General features: G+C 37.0%; 1 protein-coding gene across 1 annotated transcript in view; it reads right to left on the reverse strand.

Annotated features, from left to right (window-relative positions):
- ZGRF1 (zinc finger GRF-type containing 1) overlaps positions 1-12498 on the reverse strand; it is a 52499-nt gene that overhangs the window by 23112 nt on the left and 16889 nt on the right. The window contains exons 11-19 of the mRNA XM_074950752.1: positions 12294-12399; positions 12127-12209; positions 11750-11903; positions 10093-10769; positions 7974-8112; positions 6819-7003; positions 6231-6418; positions 4322-4461; positions 2085-2231 (exon numbers count right to left, since the gene is read on the reverse strand). Of these exons, the coding sequence (XP_074806853.1) occupies positions 2085-2231; positions 4322-4461; positions 6231-6418; positions 6819-7003; positions 7974-8112; positions 10093-10769; positions 11750-11903; positions 12127-12209; positions 12294-12399 (1819 nt within the window). The remainder of the gene's footprint in view (positions 1-2084; positions 2232-4321; positions 4462-6230; positions 6419-6818; positions 7004-7973; positions 8113-10092; positions 10770-11749; positions 11904-12126; positions 12210-12293; positions 12400-12498) is intronic.

Here is a 12498-nt window from a genome sequence, read left to right on the forward strand (position 1 = left end):
CATACAAACTCACTCTCCTGCTGGTAATAGCCCATCCCTCTTTGAAACCTCTCTTTATAATGCGCATGATAATCAAGGTGGGTCATTTCCAGCACTAATCCAGGTTTTCTCACCACCCCCCCCCCCACACACACACCCCCCCCTCCAAAAACCACACACACAAACTCACTCTCCTGCTGGCAATAGCTCATCTTACAATGTGCACAGCAATAATCCAAGTTTAACCAGAACGTCTTGGGGGGGGGTTTGTAGGAAAAACTTGGATTATTGCTGTGCACATTGTAAGATGAGCTATTGCCAGCAGGAGAGTGAGTTTGGGTGTGTGGTTTTTGGAGGGGGGTGTGTGTGTTGGGGGGGGGGGTGGTGGTGAGAAAACCTGGATTAGTGCTGGAAATGACCCACCTTGATTATCATGCGCATTATAAAGAGAGGTTTCAAAGAGGGATGGGCTATTACCAGCAGGAGAGTGAGTTTGTATGTGTGTCTGTGGGGGGGGGGGGGGGGAAGGGTGAGAGAACCTGGATTTGTGCTGGAAATGGCCCTCCCTGATGATCACTTTAGATAAGCTGTTACCAGCAGGACAGTGGGGTGGGAGGAAGTTTTGTTTCATGGTCTCTGTGTGTATATAATGTCTTCTGCAGTTTCCACGATATGCTATGCATCCGATGAAGTGAGCTGTAGCTCACGAAAGCTCATGCTCAAATAAACTGGTTAGTCTCTAAGGTGCCACAAGTACTCCTTTTCTTTTTTCTTTTGGCTATGATAGAAATGTTTGCTTGGCCACATTGCACATATGCACAGTGATATTTCTTCTTAATCTTCAGTCTATTAAATGAGTAACTTGGTATATAAAGCATGTGCAGTGTACCTGTGTTAACAAAGCTATTGAAAACATAACTCTTGAATTCTTTGTATTTGTGTAAACTCTTAAAGTTGTATCAAAATAGTGTCAACAGGTGTAGGCCTCTATCCTGCTCCATAAAGAACATACGCTGCACTACAAAGAGTTCCTACTTACTTCCTCCTTGGCTTATTTGTAACTCCAGCAACCAAAAACCATAATCCTCAACATAAGCTTTCCCCCGTGTTTGGCTGTTCCTTGCGTTTCTCTGTAGGACCGCCTCTGCTCTAGCACCCACTTCCCTCTGGTCAAGCAATGCTCCAAACCCCCTAGTATCACTTTCCAAAATACCACCACAAAATATAACAAACTGATAATGAGTGGGTCTAAAATGAGGCTGGGGTGGAGGGGAGAAGAACAAAACTAAAAGAAGGAAGATAGCACTAATTTACTTTTGAAATATTTGGCAAATAATAAATGTCACTGTGTCACAAAACAACTCCAACTCTCTCTCTACTGGCAGTGTTCACTTTCCGAAACATTTACAAAAATAACTCAAAACTGAAAGCCCTTTAAAAATTTATCCAACTTTATTTTTCTGAACATTCCAAACACTTTGATTTTTAAGGTGTACCAGGGTGTGGGAATATAACAACACAGGACGGAAGATCAGCTGAGCCGCAGAATAGATTAAAAGAAAAGGAGGACTTGTGGCACCTTAGAGACTAACAAATTTATTTGAGCATAAGCTTTCGTGAGCTACAGCTCTTCATCGATGAAGTGAGCTGTAGCTCACGAAAGCTTATGCTCAAATAAATTTGTTAGTCTCTAAGGTGCCACAAGTCCTCCTTTTTCTTTTTGCGGACACAGACTACCACGGCTGCTACTCTGAAACCTGTCAGAATAGATTAAATAACTCCAAACTTTATTATGTAAAATTACATTTTACCTAGCAAGTTCTTAAAACACTAATGACATACTTCCTCAGTTGTAACTGGTGAGATAGTCACTGTCTACCACTTTGCCTTATGGGCCCTTAACTTCTTCAGCTGCTCATTGCTCAACCAGTAAGGAATTGTTTAAATGACTGACCTGAAAATAATACTTTGCACAGTTGGATAATCAAAAAATAATTCATAATAACGTTTGAGAAATAGTCACCCTATTCCTCATCCCTACTCAGATACTTCTCATAAGTATTGGTCTATTAATGTATTAAACAATTCTTTGGGATAAAACTTACTATTTGAGCACCAATTTGAGGGATAATAGCCTTTAAGAGGCAATAATTCAACTTCATTGCTAGATGATGGTCCAAAGAAAGCACTACATGCAATGAAAGTGTCCAGGGATTCAAAGTATAGAGTCTTTGAAACAACCCAAAGGTCATCTGTCAAAACAATAGATCAATTTATTTCACTTAAGTTTCTGCTATTGCAGGCTTTTAAAAAAACTTAACATTCATTATTTTGCAAATTAAGCCATTAATACTCTTTAAAATAAAGAGGGGGAAGGTAGTACAAAATTTAAAAGATTTGTTGGTACAGTCATTTGAAAGGGGAGTCATCAGATAATTCACAAGCTTCTTAATACCTTCTTTACTTACCATGAATTACAGTAAGCACACAACTAATGTACTAAAGGTTTTTCCCTATGGTAACTAGTATCAAGTGACTTCCGACTAATCTAAAACATTTTTTTAATGCTTTTCACACTATTTGGATTTCAGACAAATTGTTTAAAAGAACAGTAATCATTGCCAGCCACTAAACCAGATTACAATTATACTTAGCAGCTATTTTGCTAAAGAACAGTAAAACACTAAACACAAAAAATCCTCTTCACGCTAGATTCTGATACCTTTAGGCTATGTCTATGCTGTGCACCTTACAATGGTGCAGCTGTGTCACTGCAGCTACACTGTTGTAAGGTGCGCTGTGTAGCCACTCCTTATCCACAGGAAAGAGCTCTCCCAGTGACACAATAAAACCACCTCCAGCGAGGGGCAGTCACTCCTGCCAACGAAGTGCTGTCCACACTGGTGCTTTTCGTCATTAAAACTTTTGTCACACCCCTGAGCGACAAAAGTTTTAACAACGAAAGTGTCAGTGTAGACATAGCCTTAGTAATGCTGGATAATACTTTAGTCCACATGTAGTCCCAATGAGGTATAACTTCGTAAGTAAGGTGCTACTCATCATGGTTTAGGCTGTCAAAATCTGGTCCTTAGTTTTGTATGGTAGACCAACATTTTCCTCTGCTCCCTTAAAGGGTACTGTGCTGGCAGAAAAGAGTGATGCAGGATGAAGCCTGCAAAAGCTCTATAAATTCTTTGCCATACATTATGAGAGTAAAATGTAATTACATTCTCAATTCGCCATATAATGGAGAACATAGAAAGGGGGATTATGAATTGTGTTAAAAGTCAAGTTTTCTGAACTGTGCAGGTATAGGCACATAGTTGCCCACACTCAGTTCTGGCACAAAGTACTTCAGTGTATGCAAGTCAGAGGTTTGTCCACACAGAGTTTCAGTATCTCTCTGTAAATGCAAACCTACACTTCAGATACTGATGTACCTAGTGTGCGCAGAGGCAAATGTGCATGTACACTTCTGAATTGTCCCATAGTTATATTCTACCTTTCAATTAGAAAAATCTCAAAGTGCATAAATTATGTAGATATGAGAATCACCTCATCTACCACTGAAGTGCAGCCACTCGAGTGGAATGCAGTAGCTGTCAGACAGAGGACTACAACACTAAATTTAAATCAAGAAGTGAAAAATACCTTTTCCAAATGAAACTGCAGAGAACTTTAGGTAGGCAGGATGTAACTATAAAAAATGGAATATGATTGTAGCACTAGGGCAGACAACTTCCTTAATCTTGTGAAAAGTTCTTTAATGACCACAGTGGTCAAGAACCTTGGAGGTTTTTTTTTTTTTTTTTTTTTTTTTTTTACATTAAACGTCTACATTGACAGTTCCTCTCGCAGAACACTAATCCCTAACACGGCAATGGGTCATTAGGTCAGAACCAGTTCAGAGAGAAGAGTGATACCTATTGAATAACCTACACTAATTTCTATGACCTGAGCTTTTCTTAAAGGCTCTCCATTCAAATACTGACCATTCCTGACTCTACATAGCTTGCTAAATCTAACAAAATCACAGCCCAAGGTGGCATGTCTGTAGACCATAAATACTATAAAATCACATAAGCTTATATTAAATATTTTTACTTTGTACAACATTCACTTTCTATTTTTCTGAACATGGTTTTCAATGTTCATGATTACAAAAGCAAAAGCTGACAATACATCTAGCTACCTTTCTAAAATCAGAACTAAGCGTCATTGCTTGCCAGGATTGATGGATTTGAGGTTTTTCTCTTCTGTGATAAATGCTTTAGAAGATCACTTTAGAGACAAAACAGGAACCTGTATTAGACCTGACACTGAGATACTCAGATTCACTTACCTTTGCTGTACACAGAGGAGTATTCCTTTCTGCTCAATTTAAGATATAACTTGCTTTTAGAATCCCCATCAAATCTGTCATTTGCAATCATTGATTTCTTTAGCTTACTACAATGTTTTCTTTGAACATCAAAGGCTCTTCTGTTTTTTTTAAAAAAAATCATATTACTTCGAGAGTCAGCATGTAATCTAAGCAAAAACCTTGCAGATTTCTGATTCACCATAAGAAACAAATTAGTCTTGTCAAATAACAGCAAAAATATGAAAAGATTTTAATGATTTTTTTCAGTCTTTTCTCTCCTTTGAAGAGTTTATGAAACATTTATACCTACTAAGAAATACTTTCTTACCTTCCCACCTACTTAACCAGGCAAGAAATGGGAATGTAAAACATTTTTCCCCTTTGCTATTAGTTGTGTAGCTGAATATGAAAGCATTAACTTCGAGAACACAAACATTTAGTGTTTAAATTTGTTTTCCTCTGCTATACGACTTCAGTAGCAAGGAACGCATGACATATTAAGCCTAATTTTTAGAGCTGTTTGGAAAACTTTAAGCATTTTGCAATTTCTACAAAAATGGAAAATATTTTTCACTTAAAATGATTTGTTTCAAGACTAGCCTTACTAATTTTCTATCCATTATCAAACCTATACATTTTACCTGTAGAGTAACCATGAGCTTCCTGAGCAGCTGCCTCTGCTGCTGCCCATAAATTGCAGCAGCAGCATGAAACTTTGACAATTGCCTGCAGGATTTTAAATGGACTGCTGTGAAAGCACTAGAGTTGGCTGTCTGCTGACTCAGAAAACACCATAGAGTCATTTTTTACCTTCAGTTAACATCAGGAAGTTTATCTCCAAAGCCAGGAGGACTAGTTTTCGGTTGGTTTTTTTTTTTTTGTTTTTAAATTGACAGTGTGAGCTCTGCAAAAATGTATGGCTTAGACCCCCACAACTTGTTAGGGAAAGTTTCACATTCACCATTGGCAAATGGCCAGGTGGAGTTTCAAATGGTAATGATTTTTAGTTACTACCAAGCTGGGCCACAATGAACTTATTGTTCTGAAAATGAAAAGCTCAATATACCACTATTAGTCACCCAGTCAACACTGGAAATTCTTATCTGGTGAAGAGGCTGCAGCAAGTTGCTGGCTAGTGAATTATCCCATTTTAATCACTTTAATGGAGAGAGCACTTGTAGCAGAGCTGTTAAATAGAAAATGCAATAAACTGAGGTGGAATTTTACTTGTCCCACCATAGTCACACTGCTAGGGCAAAGATCTGGGATTCAGGCAATTCACACCTTTATTGCTACACTTTGTTGTAGATTCATGTTAACATTCAGAAGTTTTTCTTTGCTACCTCTCTACTCCTACTCAAGCTGCCCTGTTTATGCATCCCTGATGCAGCTCTTCTGGCCATAGCATCCCACTGAGAGCTCTGTTCAGCTGATTATCCACCAAAGATGGAAGCTTAAATTCTGGAGAAACTGACTAGTAAGCATGCTTACCAAAGAACATTTCCAATTTGGCTTTATTGAGTGGATTTTTGTCAAATCCTGCTCAACAGAATGTATTTATGGGAAAAGTTACACTAATGGTAACAAATGACAATCAGAAGGGGCTTAAATGATTTATCAGATAGCAGGTATGCAATAACATTTTCACAAGACTGATGAAGAAAGCAAAGTTCTGATACTGACAGTATCTTTCTCAGTCTGAACTTCTGAAAATTTCCCCACAGAATCATTATCTCATTAGAAAAGATGGTGAACGTGGGCCAGATTCTCTGCTGGTATAATTCCACTGAGGTTAATGGGATTACAGCAGCAGAACATTTATACCTGGGTATTTACAAATGTTAACTCTTATAGTGCCATATGAAGTATATTTTGTACTCCACTATACCTCACCAAAAGCTGGCATTCCTCATAGATAGAAATCTTTTGACATCTGAGGTAAGCTCCAATACTCTTTATATCATGAAGCACTAGACTGGGTCTGGATTTTAGCTGTCCTGGGTTCACTTCTTCTATCCACTTGAAAAACTTACACTGGTCAGCTTTTGGGGCATCACAGGTATAAAAAAGGCGACCCTAGAACAAAGATAAGTCATACAAATTATATTTTGAAAATGAAAATCTGTAAATTTGCTAGCCCATATTGCATGCTATTCGTATAAGAGAACAAATCTGCTTTTTCAGTATGCTCCATAAACCTGTTGGAAAACCAAGCAGCTTCCCAGAATACTCATTTCTGTAATTGTGTACTAACTGTGTTTCACCACTATCCACAGAATCTGATATTTAGCAAATTTATAGATTTAGAAACTCAAGTCTCAACTTAACTACATATGTGTGTAAATAAAATGTTTATAGATGAAGATGTATTAATAATTAAATTGATACTAACACTGATCTTCACAATATTGTAATCCATTTTAATTTGTAAGTGTTAACAGAATATAATCTAAGTACCATAAAAAAGAAACAGCACCTTATTTTGACCTTCTTTTTTAACCATAACAAGCTTTGCCGGATACTTGTGATTGCAAAGTGGAACACAGTTTTCCTTCCTTTCCTCTTGACCATCTTTCACTGAAGTGCAAAATGATGTGTTCACTTTGGAAAGAGCCTTGTGTAGCCTTTGTGACAGCTCAAAAAGCAATATGTTTAATTGCTCTTTACATAAAAAAGAGAAAGGGGGATTAAGATTACCGTTAAATAATACTTGTGTACATAAATTAAGTAAACAAATGCATCTGAATTTGTTACTATCAACCTCAAATCTAGAAGGCCAATTTTTCAAAGGTGTAAACCTGACCTCTAAATATGATACCATCTTCTGAGTGGTTTCAGAGTAACAGTCGTGTTAGTCTGTATTCGCAAAAAGAAAAGGAGTACTTGTGGCATCTTAGAGACTAACACATTTATCTGAGCATAAGCTTTCGTGAGCTACAGCTCCGATGAAGTGAGCTGTAGCTCACGAAAGCTTATGCTTAAATAAATTGGTTAGTCTCTAAGATGCCACAAGTACTCCTTTTCTTTTTGCATCTTCTGAGTGTGAACAATTAGAAATTTAGTTCCAACTACCTTATTTCCACAAGTCCCATTTAGGTGTGTAAATTGAAGGATTTACATATTAAAATGATTGTACTTGAAAAAAGTTAAGTACAAATTTTGATGTGGGACTTAAGTGGTATGTGGGCCTTGGGCTAGACAACAGCACAGAGGTGAATTTCGCCCTTAGTCTGTTTTTTTTGAAAAATTGGATAAAAACAGCAATCAGTCTGAACCCACTGTTGTCAGAGTAACTAAGACACAGTCAAATCAGATAGAAGTTACTGTTCCCCACCATGAAAACGCACTACTTTGAGCAAAGCTACATATATCACGACATGGCATATGACGTTCTTTAAATAAATGGTCAAGGAGTGAAGAGGCAGAGGAGCCTAATAGTCTCAACCATAACTAAGTATATGTCAGAATTAAGGTGTGTGGCCAGGAGAGCCAGTCGGGTGCCAAAACAGATAGATAGAAATCTAATATTAACATAACATGGATACCACTTCTTCACTTTGTGAAATTTTAGAAATAAATTAATAGGTTGTAATTTTTTTTTATTATAGTTTCCAACAGATGTCAGCCATACCTGTCAAAGCAGCTGTAAAGATCTGTTTGTAATGAACATAAGACTGAAACACAGTAGGTATATATGTCTGCCTTTTAGGAAGATTAGTACATTTTACTTTATCCCCACTCGGAAAAGACAGCTCAGAGATAGATATATCCTGCAAAGTAACAAAATGAGGCATTAAAAAGCCTTGCCAAACCCTGATTCTCCCTTATTCTTTTTATAAAATAAGTAATCCCGAATGGGAGGAATTTTGATTCCTAACTGATATGCAAAAGTGGTCCGATTCACCTTCACCTTTACCCACGTGTGTAAAGATAAGCACATACAAGTTTGCAGTACTGGGGCTTTGGACAGCACTTTACACAGTACTAACATGTTCACTTCCAGTATGCTAAACAAAGTGAAGTTCACCCCTGTACTGAGGGCCTGCACAAAGTCTACGCACAATCTAAGTGCTATTTTGAGAGCTTTAGTGGAAATGAGGCATAGACATGGTACAGTTCTTAGCACACAGATGAATTCCACTCAATCCATGATAAGTACAATTTCTGCACTACAGCAAAACTAGTTTCACTTCTACAGTTCAGAAGACTTTTCGGCATTTCATTGTGTATATACCTTATTATCTGGGGGCTGAAATATGGCCTGCCAGGTTTGTACCTGGAAACAAATATTTTCACCAATTCTCAAACATCTATTTTCTTGATGTGTAAACTGTAAGACTTTTGTTTTTGGTCCCCCTCCTCCCCAATTCAATCCACTTTTCACTTGTTTTAGACACTGCTTTTTGTTCCGAACTCAAACATCTCTATTTGTATTTCTCAAGAAGTTCTTAGTTTATTATACATGACTCCTAATTGGTTTGCTTTTAATGCTAAAATGGATGAGAACTCATGAAAATTAACTACTGCATTTTGAAATAATACTTTTCAAGCCTTAATATTCTTACTTCTGTGAGCAGTCTATATTAATAACCATAACCCTCAAGCTATAACTATGAAATATTAACTTTAAATCACAAAAAAATTAATTTATTTTTATCTTTCACATTTTCCCCAATGTTCCTCCCTCCTTCTGCCACTGCTGTGTCAAAGGCAGGAAGAAAATGACTAATTATACAGGGGAACGATGAAACTTACTGTGCATTTGACTGTATTATGTAGATAAAGTACCCAAACCTTGTTTTAAACAGATGGAATCTTACATTTGTAGTAACCTTAGCTGTCACTTACTACAGTAGTAGGTAAAGTGTGACTTTTTTTTAAGTTGACTGTCACTAAAGATTGCAAAAGCATGAAATCAGCCATTATAGTCTATCAAGTTCATTTCCCCCCTCAAAACATTAACTTCTTTAACAAACAAACTAAAAATGGCTCTTTTCTCTGAAGAAAACATGAATTTAAAAATAAATTTGAAGGGGAACAAAACCTAGAAAATTTGGAGACAATTTTCATAAAGACCACCTGAAGTCATATGTTCATGCACAAGGAAATATAGGTACAGCTAAATATCATTTGCCTATAGAATTATCTATTTCCACCTGGTATGTGTGTGCTTGCTACAAACATGTTTTCAATCAGAATAGCCAATTTTTGAAAGTGGCCTTGCCAATTCTGGACAAGACCATAACACCACAAATGGCTTCTTGTCATCCCCCGGCATCAAAATTCAGAGCGTACAAGTCTATATCTGGCAGTGGATGAGTCAGGAGTTCGTCATAAAACAGTTATCAGAATAAAAATGTTTGTACCATAAACTGTCTTTGTGCAGCAGCTAAAGATATAGGAAATAGTTCAATATTTAGCTCTAATATCCCAAAGGAGATCAGACAAATGCAGTTAGAATGCTCAGTAAAATGTTTGTCTATCAACAATAAACATATCACACCATTCAGCCTTGCAAGTTTTTACATGCCAGGACTTTTTTTTAAACATAAGTAACATGTCATTGATCTTTTCTTCATCAAAAGTGTGGATAAGTAGGTGTGTTTTTTGTGCTTAGAATGGTGAACTTTCATGACTATTTTGCAAGGATGTTTTTGATAAGACCTGCTCCGGATAGTACAGCCAGACATGCATCGCCAGTGGATCAAACATGTAGTAAGTGTACACAGTCTGCTTGAACAGTTACACACCTGGGTGCCTCCTATTACACCACGGTGAGTCAGCTGACCTAACACCTTTTGTGCTTCTTCAGCAATAGGAATCTGGTTTAAGTGCAGAGAAAGTATCTTCCCTTCTGAAACAGAATCTTGGCTGCTAAAATTTCGGCCGTGTTTACCAAGTATGCCTTTTATCATTTGCAGATGCATAGAGTCTGGAAGGCTTTTATTCATGGCATCACTCTGACTCTCTCTAGTGTCAGCAAGTGGCATTCCAAAGACATTGTCAGCACAGAAGTAATCAGTCACTTTCACATCACCTCTGTTTTGAGTTATCAAATCACATTGAGCCGTGTTTTGATATTTCAGCCACTTGCTTTGTCTGTTTTGTGAAGTTGCATTAGAAAACACTGGCTGTATAAACTCCCCTTGTCTTTCTTCCAAGCACTCTACAGGCACAGAAGTTTCATACTTCTTGTCCTCAGGCCCAAAAGCACAGACAGGAAATGATGCTGACTTGTCATAAAAGTTGACTGTTGGAGAACCAAAGGATTGCTGGACTTCCTCACAGTCAATTACACCTGAATAATAAACTTCTGAGTCAGGAATCTCCTCAGTGGCAGGAACAGTGATAAGTGGCATTCTTGTTCTAAGTGTGGACGGGAGTCTTGAGAGGTTGCCATCTCCTGAAGAGAAAGACTCCTCTATTCCTATAAGGCAAATATGTCTTTATCAACCTGCTGCACCAATCCTTCAGACACCATATTAATTTTAAAGACACACAGAATAAGCAAAATATTCCAATTTCCTCATGCATCTTGACTTTATCATGTCTGTCCTCCTAGGCAGCAAGCCCTTCATGCTGGTGTACCCTGAATCGTACCAAACTAAATGCCAGCACTTAAATAGTCATTTCAAATGTGATTCTTACATCATTTAAATTCCTATTTTCAAATAAAAATTTAGAGGAGTTGCACTTAAGAACTATATTCCCTAAAAATTGTTTCAGTACTCAAGCAGTATAGCCTCTACTACTGCAGTTATTAATAAATATTTGGAACTAATAGCTGGGTCAGCAGCATGCTTTCAAAAAACATTATAGATTGCAGCTTTAACATTTGCAAGAAATAAAACAATACCACAAAGTTACTATTGTCCCATGTGAAAAATAAGGTTCTGGAATTACAAGAATCCTTTTGCCCAAATTCAATATGAGAAGAAATAATAGTCCAGGTGTTAATATAGTCACTAAAAGTAGGTTCAATGGAAGAAAATTTAAAAGCCGGCAAATAAAAAAAATTACTAAGGGTGAAAGCTTGGCTTTCAGCTTTTTTTTTTTTTTTAAATGCCTTATTATAAAAGGCATTTGATTTGTTGCAGTTTCTTACTGGAGGAAATACTATTTCGGGAAAAAACAGAGTACATCATTGCTCTAATTAACTTACCCAGGCCAGCGAGATATTTTAGATAATTGCTATTTACAACTTTACAAAAACATACATGAGACCTGAAACAAATGACAGTTGAAGGAGCTTGGCATTTGCCAGGAAGCACTCAGAACATTTCAGGATCTAGACCCAAGCATATAGTAGCAGGTTTATGCAATGGAATTTATTCTGTGTCACAGAACTTCAAAGCTCTGCAGGCAAAAGTAGCATAACCTGTAATTATAAAGAATATTTTTTCTCACTGAAAAAGTATGCTGAATTTTCTTTATCACTTGGTAAACATCTGGATGTGAGGAACTTCTGTTCTTGTATGTCTATCCTATTTTCTTCACTCCTTGGAGTTGGGGACGTAGAATCAGAATTCAACGAAGGAATCTGCTGCACTGATGAGAACACCTACATGCAAGGAAGCAATTCGTAAAGCTAAGTTAGGAAGAGAAACAAACGGGAGACAGTAAAAAAAAAAAACAGTAATACTCAAAACATTGTTTACAACTACATGAAACTCTTCCTCCAAAACTTTGAGGAAAGGCATCTAACAAAATATAATATGCATATTAGATACTACTGTTATTTCCATTATAGGAAAAGAGACCTAAAATAAACAACCTATTCACACCTTGTTGGGCTCCCAGGAAGTAGACTGTGTCAGTCCCAAATTAAAATCGGAATGAGAAGATGATGTAAAATTCAACATTGCCGCTGGGGGGAAAAAAGAAGGAAAGACAACATTCAGACAGAATAATCATTCTGGGGGTCAGTCACTATTACTTCACATTTACTTACAAGATGCACTGGGGATTGCGTCTTCAATAAAGTCAAATTTCTTTTGAAAATTATCTTTTGTAATAAAGTTCAGATCATCTTCTGTAAGACTTCTTGAGCCTGGGGACTTCAGAAAAAACTAACTTTATAAAGCTGATAAAATATTATTCATCTTTCAAAATAATCATTTTCATTTTAAATGGGAAGAACTCATTTCCAGTCAAAA

Source organism: Natator depressus, chromosome 4 (assembly GCF_965152275.1).
Source record: "Natator depressus isolate rNatDep1 chromosome 4, rNatDep2.hap1, whole genome shotgun sequence".
NCBI classification, from domain to species: Eukaryota; Metazoa; Chordata; order Testudines; family Cheloniidae; genus Natator; species Natator depressus.